Source organism: Mirounga angustirostris, unplaced genomic scaffold (genome assembly GCF_029215605.1).
Source record: "Mirounga angustirostris isolate CCGP_5_RB_7025 unplaced genomic scaffold, mMirAng1.0.hap1 SCAF_2, whole genome shotgun sequence".
Taxonomy (NCBI): Eukaryota; Metazoa; Chordata; class Mammalia; order Carnivora; family Phocidae; genus Mirounga; species Mirounga angustirostris.
In genome coordinates this window covers 93406345-93428125 of record NW_026991710.1, presented here as the reverse complement: position 1 = coordinate 93428125, position 21781 = coordinate 93406345, and the positions used below count along the sequence as shown (strand labels likewise).

At 38.3% G+C, this 21781-nt stretch overlaps 1 protein-coding gene across 14 annotated transcripts in view; it reads left to right on the top strand.

The window, feature by feature from the left end:
• Positions 1–21781, top strand: part of CAMK2D (calcium/calmodulin dependent protein kinase II delta) — a 326597-nt gene that overhangs the window by 235401 nt on the left and 69415 nt on the right. For all 14 annotated transcript variants that reach the window (XM_045880546.3, XM_045880545.3, XM_045880547.3 and 11 more), the window contains exons 7-8: positions 329–431; positions 8003–8086. In XM_045880546.3, the coding sequence (XP_045736502.1) occupies positions 329–431; positions 8003–8086 (187 nt within the window). The remainder of the gene's footprint in view (positions 1–328; positions 432–8002; positions 8087–21781) is intronic.

Here is a 21781-nt window from a genome sequence, read left to right as displayed (position 1 = left end):
ATGGCCAATTCTGGACCTCAGCAGCCCTTGGAAGCATGTGAGCAGGTCAAGACAGGTGCTTCCGTTCATTTGATCTCTCCCCAAGTGTATTCTCTCTTCCTCCCCGTATCTCTCTAGTACATTTATGCATCTGTCTGAAGCCTGCACACATGATAATTTTTAATCATTTTTCTAACCATATTTTCCCTGGGATTTAGGAATGACAGTCTCCGCGAAAGAGGACAGTGCATGACTTTTTTTCCCCCTAATCTTACAAAATGTTGTTAGTTTTGAATAGTCACTTAAAATAGGTTCTCACTTCATTCTCTTTTTTTCTTTCTAAATAAAGCCTGAGAATTTGCTTTTAGCTAGCAAATCCAAGGGAGCAGCTGTGAAACTGGCAGACTTTGGCTTAGCCATAGAAGTTCAAGGAGACCAGCAGGCGTGGTTTGGTGAGTAGGGCTTCTCTCTACTTCATGCTGCTCATTCTATTCTGGCTCATCATAACCCGCTTCCCAGCCAAAATAAGACAGAAATGTTACTTCTAACAACAGCCTGACTAAACTGAAGACATTAGACCTTTGAAGCATTTAATTTTACTGACATTAAAAGGTATATACTCTAAAAATAATTTAAGAGAAAATATTAATAGGAGAGAAGTAACATGTAAACTTTTTCTTAAAACATGAGTGAGAAAATGGATCCTGTACTAAGAATTAATAGGGAGGGTTGCATTGTTGAAAGAGGACTTCTTAAGAGAAAATGACTGTTCACATAGAACCTTACTTGATGCCAAAAACTGCTGTGTAAATAGTAGGGACTCAGGAAATACAGAATATTTCCACATAATTTGTAGCTAACAAATTAAAGTTTAAAAATATTATAGCATATATATGTGTGTATATAGCATCCAGGTATCTGGATGAACATTATCTTCTGTTTCTTCACACTGCCAGTTTCCACTCTAAAATTTTGATAATTTTGGGATGCCTGGGTGGCTCAGTTGGTTAAGCGGCTGCCTTCGGCCCAGGTCATGATCCCAGGGTCCTGGGATCGAGTCCCACATAGGGCTCCTTGCTCAGCAGGGAACCTGCTTCTCCCTCTCTCTCCCTCTGCTTGTTCTCTCTCTGTCAAATAAATAAAATCTTTAAAAATAAATAAATAAAATAGTTAAAAAAAATAAAAATAAAAAAATAAAATTTTCATAATTTTGAAATTTCTTTTCATGAAACGTCTATTTCTTTACAATTAAGAAAGAAATTAACTCTTAAGTTTAAATTAGAGCACTTCTAACCAGGCTTGTGTATTGTTTCAGTATTTATCCAACTGGGTTATTTTATTCACTGTTTCTTTTTTTTATGCCCCTGTTTTTGCCATTTCCGAGTACTGACCCATTTTTTTTCCATGTAGTCTCCCAAAATATAACCTCTCCCCAAGCCTCTATCTTACTTCTTTTCTGACTTTCAGTGTATTGAGGTTAGATCATTTTTAAATGCCCTTCACTTCTAATTGCTTTTCCTCTGAACAACAACAGCAAACAGAAAGAGCACTCAAAAAGTGCTTACTTCTTTCATTTTATATGCAAAAACTTTCCGTGTTTTCCTAAATCTAAGGTGTGCACAGAGCCCCCAGCTAATAAGTGGGAGTGGGTGGTGTGGCAGCCTTCTCCTCTACAGGCAGCTTAATTTAGGACCTCATTTTCTGCTTCCTGTCCTGTTTCAGTAGTACCTGACTGTTAGCCTTGTCCACAATTCCTCCTAAGCTTAATACCACCATTTACATTAAGTCTCTCCTCACCCACCAGATGAATTTAGTATCTCCAAACTTGGCATTTGGTTTGTCATATTTTGCCATATGAATAAGCTTGTTCCTCTTAAATGCACACTGAAAGAAGGTAGGACCTAGAATAAGTACTGTAAATTGGAGATTCAGAGGCATCTTTGTATCCTGGGTAAGGGCACAGTTGACACAGATAAAGAATATATGGTAACTTTGGAGTTGAGGTCCAACAGAAAGTAGGAAGGCTATCACAGAGATGGGCAGAATAATAAATGGGGATGCTTAAATTAAGCAGGAGGTCCTGCCCCTCAAGATACTGACACTTCTGTATCAGTAACTATTTACCATGTAGTGTGGGAACATCTTAACAGAGGCATGCATGAAGGTGCTCTGGAGCACAACACAAGTATGAAATTCTGGGGAAAGTTTTGGTGATGGGGTAGTGCTTCTGCTTCCCTAATGGGTGAATGAGAATTTGTTCACTAACATGCAAGGAGATAAATGCCAAACAGAGGGATCAGCACATGCAAAACCTCAGAGGCATGGATCTACTGTTTCTATTTATGGAATAGCAAGAAATTTGATATAGCTATACTGGGATGAGTGGTAGTTGATTAGGTGGGAAAGGATTTTATGTGTTTTTGAAGGATTTGGCTTTTACCCTAGAAGTTTCAAGAATCCTGTGAAAAATTTTAAGTAGGGAAGGACATAATTGGGTTTATGTTATATAATGATGTTGTACGTAACAATGCAGAGGGTGGCTTAAGGATACTTACTCTGAAGGCAGGGGACCAGTTAGGCTAATACAGTAGTTCAAATTATGCGTGATGACAGCTTGAACTAAGGAGTATGCAAGAGCAAGCAAATTCCAGATAACATGTAGAACAGACAGTGACTCTGAACTCTAAGGAAGTCCGTTTAGAGGAAATCAAAGCCCCAGAGGTTGCACTCTAGTGCCATCTAGTCCCGTCTGCTTCACAAGACCCAGGGTATGAAGCAGGACACCAAAATAGGACTTAGGCTAGGGATCTAATTGCCAGAACTGGGTAGAGGTGATGATAGGATATTAGGAACAAGACAAGCCTTATTATCAGAGTCAAGGCCGCAAATTAACATCAGCAACTTGGCTTGGTGTATAAAGGTGTGATATAATTGAGCACCTTAAATCTCCCATGTTTTTCACCTCTGTGTTTTATCTCCTGTGCTAGACAGGCTGCTTGAGGGCAAGGTTGTGTATAGTAGAAAAAATTCTGCTTTTTGAATTAGAATGCCCAAACTTATATCCTGGGTCTGATTCTTAATAGTTGTAAAATATTGGGCAAGTCACTTTAACTCTGTAAGGTCCATGTTCTCTTTTGTAAGCAGTGATAATAAACACTTCTTTGCAAGACTGTTACGAGTCCATAGGAATATGCCTGGGCTACGAAAGATGTTGAATAAGTTTTCAAAACCATCTTGGCATGAAACACAATGCCACAGTTCTTTGCCTGCTCAGTGAAAGTTGTTGAGCAGATCAGTGAGTGAAAAACCAAATATCAAGTTGGTGAAAGCAATAGCATCCAAATAAAAGTACACAAACTTGTAATCATTTATTTCTAAAAGTCATCTGACTCCAGAGAAAGAATGACAAATTGGGAATAAAATCCCCATTTCTTCTTCAGTGTGATGCTATAACAGTTATGTTCTTGCTAAGATATCTATTAGAATAACGACTTTTAAGAGGGGCATTTTAAGTCCTAAGAAAATTCCGCATTTCAAAAAATGTAGAAAAAACATAGTTTATAAGCTTAAGAGAATGCACAAGTTGTTTTTTTTTTTTTCTTTTTCTTTTCTTCTTTAGCTTATTTTCAGCTTATTATATGCAAGTGAATCCTCATGGTAACCTACCTGAGGAAAAGGAGGCATGTGATATACTATTTATCTTTTGGGTGTACTACCAGATATATCATAGATTTTAAAGTAAAAGAATGTTTTAGTATGAGTGACTTGATTTGATATTTATTCATATCTACCATAATAGTCTCATATATTTGATTATTTTTTTATTTAAAGTTAATTAACATTATAGTGTATTACTAATTTCAGGGGTAGAGCTTAGTGATTCATCAGTTGCATGTAACACCCAGTGCTCATTACATCAAGTGCCCTCTTTAATGTCCATCACCCTTGACTGATTAATTTGGTCTCTTAAAATGTATTATCAGTGATGGGGAGGGGAGCCCTTTTATTTTATTTTATTTTATTTTATTTATTTATTTTTTTTTAGGGAGCTCTTTTATTTTAATAAAATAAGTTATTTTAAGACAAGAGCAGAACTCTTTCTTCATTACATATAATGCCAGAATTTCAGGCTTTTGCTCAATTTTATTTTAATAAATATAAGAGGTCCACTACAAATAAGAAAAATAAAACTACACAAGGCTTATAGAAGCTGCTTATTGTGTTTTTTCTCATTTTTAAGTCTAAATGTTTCTTTTTCTCATGATAATTTCTTCTGTCTTCCTAGCCTTGATCTATTTGATTACTAGCCAAAAATGCTAGAAGTAACACCCTGTGTCACTACACTTGTTAAGATGGCTAGAAAATTTACCAAAGAGGGCGTCTGGGTGGCTCAGTTGGTTGGGCGACTGCCTTCGGCTCAGGTCATGATCCTGGAGTCCCTGGATCGAGTCCCGCATCGGGCTCCCTGCTCGGCAGGGTGTCTGCTTCTCCCTCTGACCCTCCCCCCTCTCATGTGCTCTCTCTCATTCTCTCTCAAATAAATAAATAAAATCTTTTAAAAAAAAAAAAAGAAAAGAAAATTTACCAAAGAGAAATATCAAAATATAGCCCATTTCTCCTGTGGGATTGGAAGCAGTGTTTGCAGTATATTTCTAGTTCTTTGTTGCTGCTAGGAAAAAAGGATAACTACCACCATTTTCCTTCATGGAGTAATTGCTTTGCTTGATTGCTATTATGTCTCAATAAAATATTGAGGGTTTTTTTTTTAATGCAATGGACGTTCCCAACAGTAAGTAATTATGTTTTGTTTTTGATCTGTTCTGATATTCCTATTGGTTTTTCAGAGTGAGAAGCACATACTATCTCTAAAGAAAGCAAGCTCTCATTAGTTTCCCTGTTTATAGCATATATCATGATAAATGAGATTCTTATGAGTTTAATCTCCTGCTAAAGAAGGTTTTATCTGTCTTACCCTCAGTATTTTGGTATTCATGAGAACACATTGCACAGTTCACAGTTCCTTAATGTTTATACATTTAGAGTATGTTTCAATAGGAGTAAGGACCCCACTGACTGCTCAAGTGGTAATTATATGAAATTAAAGAATGAACGTGATGGTGTTCTCTAAGCATTTCAATCTCCAGAAAAGGTTTGTAATAATTTACATGTAAAATTACCTTTTCATTTCTTAGTCACATAGTGAGTTCTTTATCTTTTCTACCTAAACGAAATATCATTAACATTTCCTCCTCTAGGAAATGTATTCTAAGATATTTAAGACCTATATTAAGGTTTACTAATTCTAGATAGGAGGTTATAGATTGTATATAAAAAGGTAGTCAATGGGAGGGGGGTGGGAGGATGGGTTAGCCTGGTGGTGGGTATTGAGGAGGGCACATTCTGCATTGAGCACTGGGTGTTGTGCACAAACAATGAATCATGGAACACTTCATCTAAAACTAATGATGTAATGTATGGGGATTAACATAAGAATAAAATTTAAAAAATGCATAAAAAAAAAAAAGGTAGTCAAAATCCGAAGTAAGGAGGGACCACTGAGAATTGTAGTTAGCTAAGGAGATCTCTAAATGGAAATAATTTAGAGCCAACTCTCTGTTAGAGAAAAGGTAGAGATGGAAATTGAGGCTTCAAGGAACAGAAAAAGTAACATCAAGGGCAAGAATGAGAAGTCTGTTTTCAAGAGACCTTAAAAAAATTAACCAGGTCAAATGCTCAAGGGTAGAAAGAAATCATGTTGGATGAATGAAGGGGAACTGGGAGATAAAGGGTCTTAAAGTGTGGGTTAGGAACATGGTCTTCAATCTGGAATTGGACATTGGTTTCTCATTGGGTTCCTTTGTCTGTCTCAACTTGGGAGGAGTTAGAAAGAGACCATTGGACTGAGAGCGGGTGTGGCATACCAGTAGCTCTTTAGAACTCTTACGCCCATCCGTACCTTGGAATTAGCGCACTTCACATCACTCCTTGATGGAATCCTCACACTTTAGGTAATGGGACCACCATGATTACTCAGGAATTCTTTCATCTCACAACTGTCAAGTAAATCAAGTAAATGCTTCCTTTAAGTGAAGTTTGAGAACAGAGGTAGACCTACTGTGGTGCATGTGAAGCTTAAACTACAGTACAGGCATCTTTTCTTGGAGTCCCCTCTCACTGTCCACTCCATCTTCCTCTACAACAAAGGAAAGGAAAAGTAATACAGGGGGCATAGGGGTTAAAATCCACAATCCTTTGCCTCACTTTCCAAGGTAATTTTGTTCAGAGGAATAACCATGCTATTATACATATATATATATATATATATATATATATATATATATACACACACACACATATATATACTTGTTTTTATATATATATATATACATATATATACTTGTTTTTGCACATTGTTTGTTCTTAATAAGTTTGAAAAATGGGAAGAAAAAGCTCCTTTCTTGGGCACTTTGAATCCCATTAAATATATAATGAGCTTCTTCAGTGATTTGTGGTCAGAGGAATTCCTGATTACATATCCTTTTAAAGAAATGTTTCCAGTTTTCAAGTGTGCCTTTATAGAAAACTTCCAAATAGTTATTTTGGGTCTTTTTAAAAGTAGCTATTTTTATTTGAAAGCTATTATTTTCAGAAATAAGAAGAAAAATGTCACTCTAGGTTCTAGCTCTAAATTGATTGTTATTTAAGCATACCTCGTTGGAGTTTACACTGATTTATACAATAATGAAACTTTATTTTGCCATCTAGTTTCTCTTACCACATCTCTCTCTCTTCAGATTCTAGTTGATACTTGTTCATTAGTGATTTATCCTGAGTCTTCTCTTTAGTTGACAGTTATAAGTACACACTGACTATTTATTAGTACACAGCAATCTCTTTGATATATTTAGGGCTTATTCCTTCTCCTGGTGAAATCTTCAGTTACTCTCAGCCCCATCCCCACCCCATAGACTACCTTACTTTCAAAAATATTTACTTAGGGTCTATGTTTTTGTCCTTTTGTTTTATAGGTGAATGCTTCTCATAATAAAATTATGTCGGTATCATGGTAACTATCATCTCTTGGAAGGTTCTAACCCTATCTTCAAATTTCTCCCTATTTCTTTTCAGGTATAGGGGAGGAAAGACGTTCTCTCCCCTCTTAGGTCCGTGACTGGGGCTTGTGAGTCGAACTGACAAAAGACTGATGAACAGGAGAAAAGCATACAATTTTTTTGATGTTAATATTTTAACTTTATATACACACAGAGGCCTTTCTAGAAAAAAAATGAAGACCTGAAGAAAGGCCATTCCAAGGGACTTATATCCCATTTTAACAAAGAGTGATAAATTATGGAGATTTGACAAGACAAAGGAAAAAGGGGGTTTGGCTTCAGGACATTAAATTGTGGGGAAATAATGAGGAAACACATAGGGAAACTAATGGAAGATCAAGGTTATTTTAGTAAGGTTGGTTTGTATAGATCCCTCTTGGCACCATTTCCCATGCCAGGAATGTTCTCTCCTTCCTGGTACAGGGAGGGCACCTTTTTCACAAAAAATTTTATGCCCTACTTTTAGGTAGAAGGGAGAAGATTAAAGAGCCTGTCATACATCTACTGATTCTCAGTTGCCTTCAGCTAAAAATAATCAGTATGCCACAATGGCATATTTTGGGGTGATACGTTCTGATTCCCTTCACAGCTTTAGTTTCAAATCCTGCATAAGTAAGTGAGAATAAGAACTGCTAACCAGATAGACTTAAGTATACATGCTGACTATATAGCATAATAGAGTAGCCTTCATATCTGGGGAAAAAAATGCATTTTTTTCTAATAAGCTACAAAGCAGATTAGTGTTGATACTGCTATAGAGAGAAACTAGTGTAGATTATTTTAGGCCTTGTTTTATTTTGACAAACAGATAATCAGATTAAAAAGTCCCAAAAATGTTTTCTTCCTTAGTTTCCCATTTCACATTTGTTTTGTCAAATCAACTCTGACTCATTAACTTTCGTTTTCCCTAGGTTTTGCTGGCACACCCGGCTATCTTTCTCCAGAAGTTCTACGTAAAGATCCTTATGGAAAGCCAGTGGATATGTGGGCATGCGGTAAGGAATCATATTTCCATGCAAATTTTGCAGTACACCAGTATGATTGAAAATAGCATCTTTCAGATTTGAAGTTAATGCTCTCTTGTGATCAACCTAGAGTAGTAGTTCTCAAACCTCAGCTGACAAAGGTCACGTGGAGGGCTGGTCAAAGCACAGATGACTGCTTCTGACTCGATAGGTCTGGGGTAGGAGCATCTGTGTTTTTCGCAAGTTCCCAGGCGACATTAGTGTTTCCAGTGTCAGGACGCACTTGGAGGCCAGGGGCACAGAGCGCCCCCAGTGGCGGCCACGCGTTTATGCCGCAGTCGTCCTGCCTCGTGCAAGCGGCCCTTACCGCAAATACCACATTTGCATGACATGCTTGGCAGGGATTAAGAGAGAAAAAATGGATCTTGAAAAAGAAGGAAACTGGTCCGTCCTATGGACTGAACTCTGATTTAGGCCTTTAGCAACCAACTCCAATCAAATAAGCATCCTGTGCAGGCTCAAAGACACATAATGTGGAGGATTCCCACCACAGTTTTTACACAGAATTTCTGTGTGTTAACCTATCCAGCAAATAGGTAAAAAACTGAAATAAAAGGGATACCATAGGATGCTCTGAAATATTTTTCAGCTGGGGTTATTGACGCAAACTAGTCCTGTAGGTTCCTGACACTGTGTCATCACTACAAGTCTGTAAGTAGTTTGGCTTTGGTGTGTTGCAGACAGACCTTGCTGCCTTTGGTGTTTGTCAGTAAGCCTGGAAGGAGTGGGGAAGACAAGAACAAAAACAAAAACTTTATTTTGATTCTGAAAATAACTTTCTGGATTTGGTTGTACTGAAAAAATAACCATAAATTCATTACCACTACTTCGTAGTAATAGGTTATCCCTAACCTATATCTAACCACACTATATTTCTTGTCAGCTTTATCCCATTAACAATAGCAACTTGGTGTTTGGTCTTCAACTGGCTGCACCTTGGGCCTTTAGGCTTACCTCCATGCCTAGGACAGCAGTTATGGGAGGAGCATTGTATCTGGAGTCACAACACCTGCATTCAAGTCTTCGCTTTGCACCTATGAACCCTATCTCTAGAATCTCTGAGTTGGGTTCTTCACCTGTGAAACAGGAAAATATTACCCTCATAGGATTGTAGGGGGGTCAAATAAAGACATTTTATAGTTTGTAAAGAAATTTAAAAATACAAACAGCTATTACTCTAAAAGGTTGGATTAATTAAAGGGTGAGGTCTTAGGTGTGCTCTGTCTTCCTCCTGCCTACCTGAGAAGATCTTCTGAGCATGAACTCTATGCCTTTGGGTTAGGGCATTGCCACAGAATGTCCTTGTTCAAATCTCAATGCTAATGGCAAATAACTCACATATTTCCCTTGCAACAGATCAGCTCTCATCACAGATCTGTCTTTGCTGATGAATTTAAAAAGCAGCAAAGAGTGTGCTGAGAGGCAGGCAGACACAGACGGGTTTTATGGAGGATACAGTTGAGGGGAGTGTCGCTGGTGTCCTGCACGCAGACCCTGCACACCAGCAGGCTGGTGTGCTAGAGACCGGTCAGTAGCTGAGGCAGAGGGCACTCAAGAGGCTTTCCGTGCTGCCTTCATCAGAAGGTCACTTCTAGCCTCCTCCCACCTCCCTGTTTCTTCATCCCTTCTCCTTTTCCTCTTTCTCCTCCTCCCTCCCACCTGCTTCACAGGCAGGAGGCAGTATGTGCAGCGGCTGAGAGCCCTCACCCAGCTCTTCAGTGCTCTTGCTGTAGGAGCTGGCACAAATTTTAAGTAGTCCCGGTAGCTCAAAGCTTCCTTGTATGAAATGGAAAGTAAGAAACTATTTCTTTATAAATGAATTTTCTAGATAATTGATGTGTAGCCATGTGAGAGATATACATTTTATTAGATGACCCAGCATTATTGTTTTGATCATCAGTTGAATATTGTAACTTCATCTGGTTACCTGAATACCAATACCTGCCCCTCTCTTTGCTTTTTTTGTTCTCCTTTAAATTCTTCTCTTGCATGCCTTTGATTCTGCCAAAGATGTTACTGTGGACCACTTTCACAGCTCCTGAATCGTATTTCATTCATTCAAATACTCTAAATAAATCATTTATTTAATGTTTGCATTAAACACATTTTTTCATAATATATCAGTTTTATTTGTGCTGAAGAATAACAGATGATTTAAAAGAAACCCAAAAAACTGGTATTTTGTAGTAGGGTTTCTTCTGTGGAGCAGAATCAGTGATGAAACATATATATATGGGCCCTACATGGGCCCTCTGCTCTAGTGGGTCTGAGCAGCCAGAGTACAGGCTGCGGCATTTTTAATAACTCTGACATATCATCAGAGTTTAGACTTAGTCTTAGACTCATAAACACACTATGTTCAATTTTAATATTACTTTGGTAAATTTGAGTATACTTGGCTTTCAGATTTTTTGTTTGAGTGCATTATTTGTATAGCTAACATTTTAAAATAAGGGCATATTTTGTAATAATAGGATTTCACATCTGTAAAATGTGAGGTAACTTAGAAGGTAGAAGCTCTAACTTTCTTGGCTGGAAGAGAGAAAAGAGATGGGCAAAGAGTTGCTTCCCTCCTTATTGTCTAAACTACATAACATTCTTAAGAACTGTAAGTAGAGAGTAGATAGATGGTACGTGTATGCCTGCAGATGTATATGCACACACATACAGATCTCATAATGACTCTAGGAACTTAGAACCAGAGGGCATCTAACAGGTTTCAACCTCAGTTGTGCCATGGGCAGAGCCACCCTTCACTTTGCTCACTTCTTTTTTTTTTTTTTTTAAGATTTTATTTATTTATTTCAGAGAGAGAGAGCAGGGGAAGAGGGAGAATCTCAAGCAGACTCCACACTGAGCCTGATGTGGGGCTCAATCTCATGACCCTGAGATCATGACCTGAACCAAAACCAACAGTCGGATGCTTAACTGACAGCCACCCAGATGGCCCCTCACTTTGCTCGGTTCTATCCTTACCTTTGCTTTCTTCCCACAGTTTTCTACAAACAGCCACATCCCTTTGTGACAAGCCATGCTCCATTTAGAGCATATATTTCCTAACAGTTCTCATTTTCCTTGGAGTTTGTGACTTTTTTAAAACTGTGTGCCTTGAAATGCATTTGGGATCACATAGGTAACTAGGAAATGTCTTAGATATACCAATAGCACATATTTTGGGGAAATGATCCCCCTTCCACGAACATCTTAATAGAGTGTTCTGCCTTTTGTTACATTCCTGGATCACTGCAGTGGGTTTGGAATATTGTTTTACCATTTTATTATATTTTCACTCTGCTCAGGTAACATGAAAGTGACATTAAATTCTCTTTATTTCTAAGACCATCCACCCTTCCTCATCCCCATTGTAAGAACCACCAAGATAATGTACACATTATTCGATTGCTTTTAGGTTATGGCATATCTTGAGAGAAACTCCTTTTTGGCCATCCATCAGCACTAGCTCTTGCCTACTGAATACTTCTTTTCAAGGCTAGACGTTGGGTAGTGTGGTAGTAAATGACACTGCCCAGATAACAAAAGAAATGCAGAATAAGACACTTAGCAGAATGGCAGCTAATCTTCTGTGAGTTAAGCTGTGAGCACTCACTACAGCAGAATGTCTTTTTAGCAGTTGGCATAGAGCAGAGTGAAGCACACTATTGGTATAAAAGCTAAAAGAAGTCTGTACATTATTTTTATTAGAAATATGCAAATATTGATACATAAGAAATTTTGAATACTTTACCACCATTACCTTGCTTTTGAGACCTCCCACAGAATGTAATCTGACCTGTATTCAGTCTTTGAAAGCAGCTAGTCCATTACTGGAAAGCAAATAATAGACATTAATGAAGCAAAAACATACCGTGTGTTGTACCATTAACAACAGTAAATTGATTTTGATGGCTTTCTTGCATATATAGCTGTTTCCATAATTCCCCAATGGAATGAGCAAGTGTTGTTTATAGATGTCACTGAATCACTGGATTTTAACAAAATTTGCTTCTACATCTCAGTTCAAAAAATAATGAATGTAAGCCCATATAAACATAGCCAACACACACATTCTCACAAATTCTCACACACTCACCCTTTTCTTAACTACGTCTCTATCTGAATTAGATATCACTCAGAACAATTATAAGTGATAATAAGTTAGTGACTATCACAGAATGATCATGACTTTTGATGAACCTTTGGAATATTATGGAATATATTTCTTCTTTTCTTTTTTTTTTTAAAGATTTTATTTATTTATTCATGGGAGACAGAGAGAGAGAGGCAGAGGGAGAAGCAGGCTCCCAAGGAGCAGAGAGCCCGATGCGGGACTCGATCCCAGGACCCTGGGATCATGACCTGAGCCGAAGGCAGACGCTTAACCATCTGAGCCACCCAGGCACCCTATTTCTTCTTTTCTTGCATGGCCACTTATAAGTTGAGTGATTACTTGACCTTAGAGCACATGTTTGCTAACAGTTCCCATTCTCCTTAGAGATTGTGGTATTTTTTCTTATATATTTCAGCTGGGAAAAGTCAGCATCAAGCACTTTTTAAGAAAGTATTTACAGTTTTGAAATCTCAAGCCTACTGGACAGTTTGTTGCTATGATTACCTTACACTGGTCAACATTTGTTGCTTATGATTACCAGTTCTGTGATTACCTTACACTTTGCCATCACAGGTATGCCTTACAATTTCAAGGCTCCGTGCCTTCATCCTTTATGACTCACATTCTCATTAGTCTTCTACCCATGGGGCTTTACTCACAGTTATAGCCTCTACCAATATTGTCTTACTCTGAACTTACATATTGTCTTAGATTTCTCAAAATACAATATTTATGGTTTCCCTAACCTGATGATTTACAAACTGTGGATCATGGACCCATGCTTCGAAGTGACCTAAGTGGCAATCAAAATTTCAGCTTTCTGGGATGCACTGGAGGATCACTGAATAAGATTCTCTGTGATGAGGTTCAGGAATTTGCATTTGATCAAGCTTGCTAGTTTATCCTCATGCACACCAACCATGAACAGCATTACCCTAGATAATTGCAAATTTCTTTAGGGCAGCAAGTTTTACAATTCTTATACAATATAGCACAGATTGCAAACAGGTGGTTTACAGACGTCTTGGCCAGATTGGTGGGCCTTTCACTTTGGGAGGTGTTGACACTCATTAATTATCTTTATAATTTATTACCAGGAGATTTTTTGTAAAACTACCAGTTTCCGGCTTCTCTTAAAGTAATCAAAAGAACTAATAACAAGGTGCTTTTGTCCTTGAATAGCAACTGTACCTGTCAGATAATGGACACATGCTCTCCCCTGGTTACCACCGCCCCCGCCCCCCATGCACAGTGCAGGCTCAGGCATTCATTTCTTCCTGATGCTGGAAGAACTGTCAGTTTGCCACCCCTACTACATGGCATAGTTTCCATCATCTGGAAAAAAACTTCCTATCTTACTGACCTTGATCTTCTAGATCTTTGTTCTACCCATCATTGGCCCTGTAGGTCAGAGTTGGCTAAACACTTTTACTATTTGAATTGTATGATTTTTTTTTGCATAAGGTATTATAATATAAAAGAGAGCCATACTTATTCCTCATATAGTTAATTATGCATTTCCAAACTCCACTCATAGTATGCCCTTTATTAAAAGAGTATTAAGTGGGTCTTGTTAGATTGTTCTGTTAACTTCCCACAGACTTCTCAGAGTTTCTCAACATTGCTTCTTTCTTTCTCCTTTCATCAGAGTAGTCATTAGAATGTTTTAATCATTAACGTGATTATAGGTTTAATCATGTTTCTAACTCTAGCTTTTATTAAAATCATTTTTGAATGTTCTTGATAATGTAATCTTTCTACCTAATCAGTAATCAGTGCTTCTCAACTCTTATTAATCAAATATCTCTATCACTCAAGCACAAATATGCATATATGACAGTTAAAACTAGTTTTAACTTCCATTTTTAAATATTATATGAAGCTGACTGTGTCAAAATAGTTTTTTTAACTTTTTGTTTTGGAAATTTTGAAGCATACAAAAGTAGATAGAATAATATAATGAGCTGATGGCTAATCTTATTTCATCTATACCACCCTATTCATTCCTCATCCCCAAGATTTTTTAGTCAAATCCAAACATAATATTAATACATCTATACATACTGTAATGTGCATCTCTAAAAGAAAAGAGTTCTTTTAAAAGAATGGCAATGATAGCAATACCTCAAAATTTAATAATAACTACTTAAAACCATCAAATATCTAGTATTTTTTTGGAATTTGTCCTCTTATAATTTTGTTATTAGTTTGGTCTCTTAGGTCTCTTTTAATTTGTAGTTCCTGCTTCTCTCTCTCTCTCTCTCTCTCTCTCTCTCTCTCTCTCTCTCCCCTCCCCCTCCCCCTCTCCCTCTCCCCACTCCCTTGCCCATTATTTGTTTGAAGAAAACCTGCAATTCCCACAGAGCACCCCTATGGAATACCTGATACTGGTCTCTACATAATGTTTACCACTATAAGAAACCAGGATTCCTTGTACAAGTGGCTTATTACAAGTACGGATCAGGGAAAAAAAAAAAAAAAGCACAAGATGATACAGTGCCTCTTGTTATAGCAGAAAGAGAGAAAACTGTTAAAGGCCACAGACTCTTTTTTTTTTTTTTTTTTGCAAGAACACTTCAGGAATGATGATATAGCTTCCAAAGGTTAGATGTTTCTCATGATGTTAGTGGCCTTTGATAATCTCTACCTAGATATTAACAGGACTCAGGAGCCAACTTGAAGAGGCTTCTTCCGGTTAAAGACAGGACAATTAGAGCATAAATGAGAAAAATAACCGTAATGGATTAAAACACATCAAATGAGTTTAAATCCATGCATTCATGATGATAGTCAAAATACAATAGCAATCTTAACCTTTGGATTAGGGGATTAGTTAATGGGGAACCGATGTATCATTTCAAAAACTGATTAGTAAAAGAGAAAAAAATATCTGTTACTCTACCTTTCCTGTATGAACTGTAAGACAGGATAACCAAATAATTGATGAAGTAAGTTGTTCTTAGACTAAAGAAGGTATAATAGAATTACAATATCATTATTTTGTAACCCCTAATGAAATACCTATAATAGAATTACAATATCATTATTTTGCAACCCCTAATGAAATATCAGGGTAGAGATCATCAAAGGGCACTAACATCATGAGAAACATCCAATCTTTAGAGGTTATGTCATCATCCCTGAAATGTTCTTGCAAAAAAATAAATAAATAAAAGTGAAGATTTTGATGGACTTTTAAAAAATTTACTGCCTTAGTTATAGGGAAAGAAAAAAAAAACCTGTATTTTTTTTTCTTTTTTTTTCTCTGACCTAGGAGAAAAAGGTGAAATATTAGAGTTATAAATTAAGGTTACAAGAAAAAAGTAAATTGCCCCCTTACTAATGGGGCAAAGACTCTCAGACAATAAAAACTTTTTTTTTAATTTATTTTATTATGTTATGCCCATCACCATACAATACATCATTAATTTTTGATGTAGTGATCCACGATTCATTGTTTTCGTGTAACACCCAGTGCTCCATGCAGTACATGCCCTCCTTAATACCCATCACTGGGTTAACCCATCCCCCCACCCCTCTCCCCTCTAAAACCCTCAGTCTCTCATGGTTCGTCTCTCCCTCCGTTATCCCCCCTTCATTTTTACCTTCCTTCTCCTAATGTCCTCCATGCTATTCCTTATGTTCCACAAATAAGGGAAACCATATGATAATTGACTTTCTCTGCTTGACTTATTTCACTTAGCATAATCTCCTCCAGTCCCATCCATGTTGATGTAAAAGTTGGGTATTCATCTTTTCTGATGGCTGAGTAATATTCCATTGTATATATGGACCACATCTTCTTTATCCATTCATCTGTTGAAGGGCATCTTGGCTCTTTCCACAGTTTGGCTATTGCGGACATTGCTGCTATGAACATTGGGGTGCATATGGCTCTTCTTTTCACTCCATCTGTGTCTTTGGGGTAAATACCCAGTAGTGCAATTGCTGGGTCATAGGGTAGCTCTATTTTTTAATTTTTGAGGCACCTCCACACTGTTTTCCAAAGTGGCTGTACCAACTTGCATTCCCACCAATAGTGTAAGAGGGTTCCCCTTTCTCCACAACCTCTCCAACATTTGTTGTTTCTTTCCCTGTCCATTTTTGGCATTCTAACTGGTGTAAGGTGGTATCTCAGTGTGGTTTTGATTTGGATTTCCCTGATGGCTAATGATGATGAACATTTTTTCATGTGTCTGTTAGGATTTGTATGTCTTCTTCAGAGAAGTGTCTTTTCATATCTTCTGCCCACTTTTTGACTTATTTGTTTTTTGGGTGTTGAGTTTGAGAAGTTCTTTATAGATTTTGGATACCAGCCCTTTATCTGTAGTGTCATTTGCAAATATCTTCTCCCTTTGTGGGTTGCCTCTTTGTTTTGTTGACTGTTTCCTTTGTATATGTGCTGCCGAAGCGAGCACGTGACTGTTTCCTTTGCTGTGCAGAAGCTTTTTATCTTGATGAAGTCCCAAAAGTTCATTTTTGCTTTTGTTTCACCAGCCTTTGGAGATGTATCTTGAAAGAAGTTGCTGTGGGTGATGTCAAAGAGGTTACTGCCTATGTTCTCCTCTAGGATTTTGATGGATTCCTGTCTCACATTGAGGTCTTTCATCCATTTTGAGTTTATCTTTGTGTATGGTGTTAGAGAATGGTTGAGTTTCATTCTTCTGTATATAGCTGTCCAATTTTCCCAGCACAATTTATTGAAGAGACTGTCTTTTTCCCATTGCATATTTTTTCCTGCTTTGTCAAAGATGATTTGACCATAGAGTTGAGGGTCCATATCTGGGCTAGTTCCATTGATCTATATGTCTGTTTTTGTGCCAGTACCATGCTGTCTCGGTGATCACTGCTTTGCAATATAGCTTGAAATCAGGCAACGTCATGCCCCCAGCTTTGTTTTTCTTTTTCAACATTTCCTTGGTGATTTGGGGTCTTTTCTGATTCCATACAAATTTTAGGATTGTTTGTTCCAGCACTTTGAAAAATGTCATTGGAATTTTGATTGGGATGGCGTTGAAGGTATAGATTGCTCTGGGTAGCATAGACATTTTAACAATGTTTTTTCTTCTGATCCATGAGCATGAAATATTTTTCCATCTTTTTGTGTCTTCTTCAATTCTTTCATGAGTGTTCTGTAGTTTCTAGAGTATAGATCCTTTACCTCTTTGGTTAGGTTCATTCCGAGGTATCTTATGGTTTTTGGTGCTGTTGTAAATGGAATCGTTTCTCTAATTTCTCTTTCTACAGTTGCGTTGTTAGTGTATAAGAAAGCAACTGATTTCTGTGCATTGATTTTGTATCCTGCCACATTACTGAATTGCTGGATGAGTTCTAGTAATTTGGGGGTAGAGTCTTTTGGGTTTTCCACATGAAGTATCATTTCATCTGCATATAGAGAGAGTTTGACTTCTTCTTTGCCAATTTGAATATGTTTTATTTCTTTCTGTTGTCTGATTGCTGTTGCTAGGACTTCTAGTACTGTATTGAACAATATTGGCAAGAGTGGGCACCCTTGACATGTTCCTGATCTTAAGGGAAAGGCTCTCAGCTTCTCCTCATTGAGGATGATATTAGCTGTGGGTTTTTCATAGATGGATTTTATGAACTTGAGGAATGTTCCCTCTATCCCTATACTCTGAAGAGTTTTAATCAGGAAAGGATGCTGCATTTTGTCAAATGCTTTTCTGCATCAATTGAGAAGACTGTATGGTTCTTCTCTCTCCTCTTATTAATGTGTTCTATCACATTGATTGATTTGCGAATGTTGAACCACCCTTGCATCTCAGGGATAAATCCCAATTGGTCGTGGTGGATGATCCCTTTAATGTATTGTTGGATCCTATTAGCTAGGATTTTGTTGAGAATTTTGGAATCCATATTCCTCAGGGATATCAGTCTAAAATTCTCCTTTTTGATGGGGTCTTTGCCTGGTTTGGGGATTAAGGTAATGCTGGCCTCATAGAATGAGTCTGGAAGCTTTCCTTCTGTTTCTGTTTTTTGAAACAGCTTCAGTAGAATAGGTATTATTTCTTCTTTGAATGTTTGGTAGAATTCCCCAGGGAATCCATCAGGTCCTGGACTCTTGTTTTTTGGGAGGTTTTTGATCACTGCTTCAATCTTGTTACCGGTTATTGGCCTATTCAGGTTGTCAATTTCTTCCTGTTTCAGTCTTGGGAGTTTATAGGTTTCCAGGAAGGCATCCATTTCATCCAGATTGCTCAGCTTATGGGCATATAGTTGTTGATAATAATTTCTAATAATTGTTTCTATTTCTTTTGTGTTAGTCGTGATCTCTCCCCTTTCATTCATAATTTTATTAATTTGAGTCCTTTCTCCTTTCTTTTGTATAAGTCCGGCCATTGGTTTATCGATCTTATTAATTCTTTCAAAGAACCAGCTTCTAGTTTCGTTGATCTGCTCTACTGTGTTTCTGGTTCCTAATTCATTGATCTCTGCTCTAATCTTAATTATTTCTCTTCTAGTGTGTGGCTAATGTTTGTTGCTTTTACTCTGTTTCTTTAAGGTGTAGAATTAGTTGGTGAATTTGGGCTTTTTCTATTTTTTTGAGTAAGGCTTGGATGGCCTTGTATTTCCCCGTTAGGACCACCTTTGCAGTATCCCATAGGTTTTGGACTGATGTGTTTTCGTTCTCATTGGTTTCCATGAACTGTTTAAGTTCTTCTTTGATTTCCTGGTTAACCCAAACATTCTTGAGCAGAGAGGTCTTTAGCTTCCAAGTGTTTGAATTTCTGCCAAATTTTTTCTTGTGATTGAGTTCCAGTTTTAGAGCATTGTGGTCTGAGAATATGCAGGGAATAATCTCAATCTTTTGCTCTCAGCTGAGACCTGATTTGTGACCCAGTATATGGTCTATTATGGAGAAAGTTCCATGAGCGCTTGAGAAGAATGAGTATTCTGTTGCATTAGGGTGGAATGTTCTGTATATATCTATGAGGTCCATCTGGTCAAGTGTGTCATTCAAAGCTCTTGTTTCTTTGTGCATTTTCTGCTTAGATGATCTGTCTATTGCTGAAAGTGGAGTATTGAGGTCTCCTACAATTAACGTATTGTTATCAATATGACTCTTTATTTTGGTTAACAGTTGGCTTATGTAGATGGCTGCTCCCATGTTGGGGGCATAGATATTTACAATTGTTAGATTTTCTTGTTGGATAGACCCTTTAAGAATGATATAGTGTCCTTCTGTGTCTCTAACTACAGTCTTTAGCTTAAAATCTAATTTGTGTGATATAAGAATTGCTACCCCAGTTTTCTTTCAGGTCCATTAATTAGCATGGAAGATGGAACTCCATCCCTTCACTTTCAGTCTGGATGTATCTTTAGGTTCAAAATGAGTCTCTTGTAGACAGCATATGGATGGGTCCTGTTTTTTTAATCCAATCTGCAAACGTGTGCCATTTTATGGGAGCATTTGGGCTGTTCACGTTGAGAGTGATTATTGAAAGATATGAATTAGTTGTCATCATGTTGCCTGTGAAGACGTTGTTTTTATAGATTGTCCCTGTAAATTTCTGTTGTATATCACTCTTGGGGTCTTTCTCCTTTTATAGAACCCCCCTTAATATTTCTTGCAGGGCCGGTCACATATTCTTTCAGTTTCTGCTGGTCTTGGAAGTTCTGCATCTCTCCATCCATTCTAAATGACAGCCTTGCCGGATAAAGTATTCTTGGCTGCATGTTCTTCTTGTTTAGTACCCTGAATATGTCTTGCCAGGCCTTTCTGGCTTGCCAGGTCTCTGTGGATAGGTCTGACGTTATTCTGATGTTCCTCCCTCCGTACATAAGGAATCTCATCCCCCTAACTGCCCTAAGATGGTTTCCTTGGTTCTAAGATTTGCGAGCTTTACTATTACATGCCAGGGCATTGGCCTGTTTTCCTTGATCTTGGGAGGGGTTCTCTCTGCCTCTAGGACTCGAATGTTTGTTTCATTCCCCAGATTAGGGAAGTTCTCAGCTATGATTTGCTCAAATATATCTTCTAGTCCTCTCTCACTCTCTCCACCCCCTCAGGGATCCCAATAATTCTGACATTGGAACGTTTCATGGTGTTACTTATTTCTCTGATTCTGTTTTCATGGATTTTGAATTGTTTTTCCCTGGCCTCCTCTTTTTCCTTCTTGTCTATTAATTGGTTCTTCTAGATCATAATTCATTCTTCTGCCTCCCTTACCCTAACTGTTAGATTATCTAGATTGGATTGGATCTCATTGATAGCATTTTTAAATTCTGCCAGTTCAGCTTTCATTTCTGCCCTTAGAGACTCTATGTTGCCATTAATCGATTTCTCCATTCTGGCTATTATCTTCACAATTGCTACCCTGAATTCCATCTCCGACATCTTGGTTATATATCTGTATCCATTTGTAAATCTGTGGCAGAAGTCACAGTCTCTGAGTCTTTCCTATTTTGGGGGTTCCTCCTCCTTGTCATTTTGTTGAGGGGTGGTTGAGGGAATGTACAGAGTCCAAATTATTGACCACAACCCAAGCAAGATGCACCTGTTTTATAGGGACCTTAGGGTTGCTCTCCTCTTGTTCTCCCAGCCTGTCTTCTGGGGGAGGGGCCTGCCGTGCTGTTACTCAGGCAACCCTGTTTGGGCAGAGTTGCCCTGCCCTCTTGGCAGGGGATGGACTCAGTGAAAACCGTTTTTGGGGGGCTTTTGTTCTCTGGCGGCTTTCCCTGGTGGCTTTCTGCATCTTTTCCAAGAGTCAGAGCAGAAGAGACCGTTTCCAACCCTCTGCCTCAGAGCAGAGAGACCGCAGTCTGTTCTTCAGTGAGCTCTCCAGGCCGCACTGTCTCCGTTTCTGTCCATGCTGCTATAAACTGCGGCGTCCTGGGTTGTGCGCCCCTCAGCAGCACTCCCAATCCTCACCTCCAGGTCGGGGCATGTCTCTGCCCTTTGTGCTTCTCAAACCGTCAGGTACTCCCAGTTTGCACGCACAGCCCTGCTGCTCTGGGTTTCAGTCAAGGGTGCTGCCCTAAAGTCCTTTCCCCGTGGTTACCGGTCTTCGAGTCTGTGCCCGTCCCCAGCATGCGAGGCTGTCGCTCACCGGCGGTGCAGGATCCCCATGACTCCCTCCCTCTGCCGTTTATCTTCCGATATCTGCCCGTGGAATCACGGCTCCCTGCTTCGTACCTCGAAACCAACTGCCTGCAATATTCTGTTTGTAGAGATCCAGGCCTATCTTCTTACATCTCAGGCTGATTTCGTGGGTGTTCAGAGTGGTCTGGTAGATACCCAGCTCAATTCTGGGGACAGGTTGGAATAGGGTCCCCTACTCCTCCGCCATCTTTTCCACCTCTAAAAACTTTAAAATAATCATGTTAAAGTACCTAGCTAAAGGAAAAAGTGGCTGCAGGGAACATTAAGGCAGAACCAAACTGAAACCTTACCAGTGAGAGTCAAGGCCTCTTAATTAGACAACACAACAATTTAAAATTTAAAATGACCATTCTTATTAAATTTCATAGACGAAGAAAATGTAGCTGCAAAGAACGTTTAAGACATGACTTTGTCAAGCCTGCTTATGGCTAAA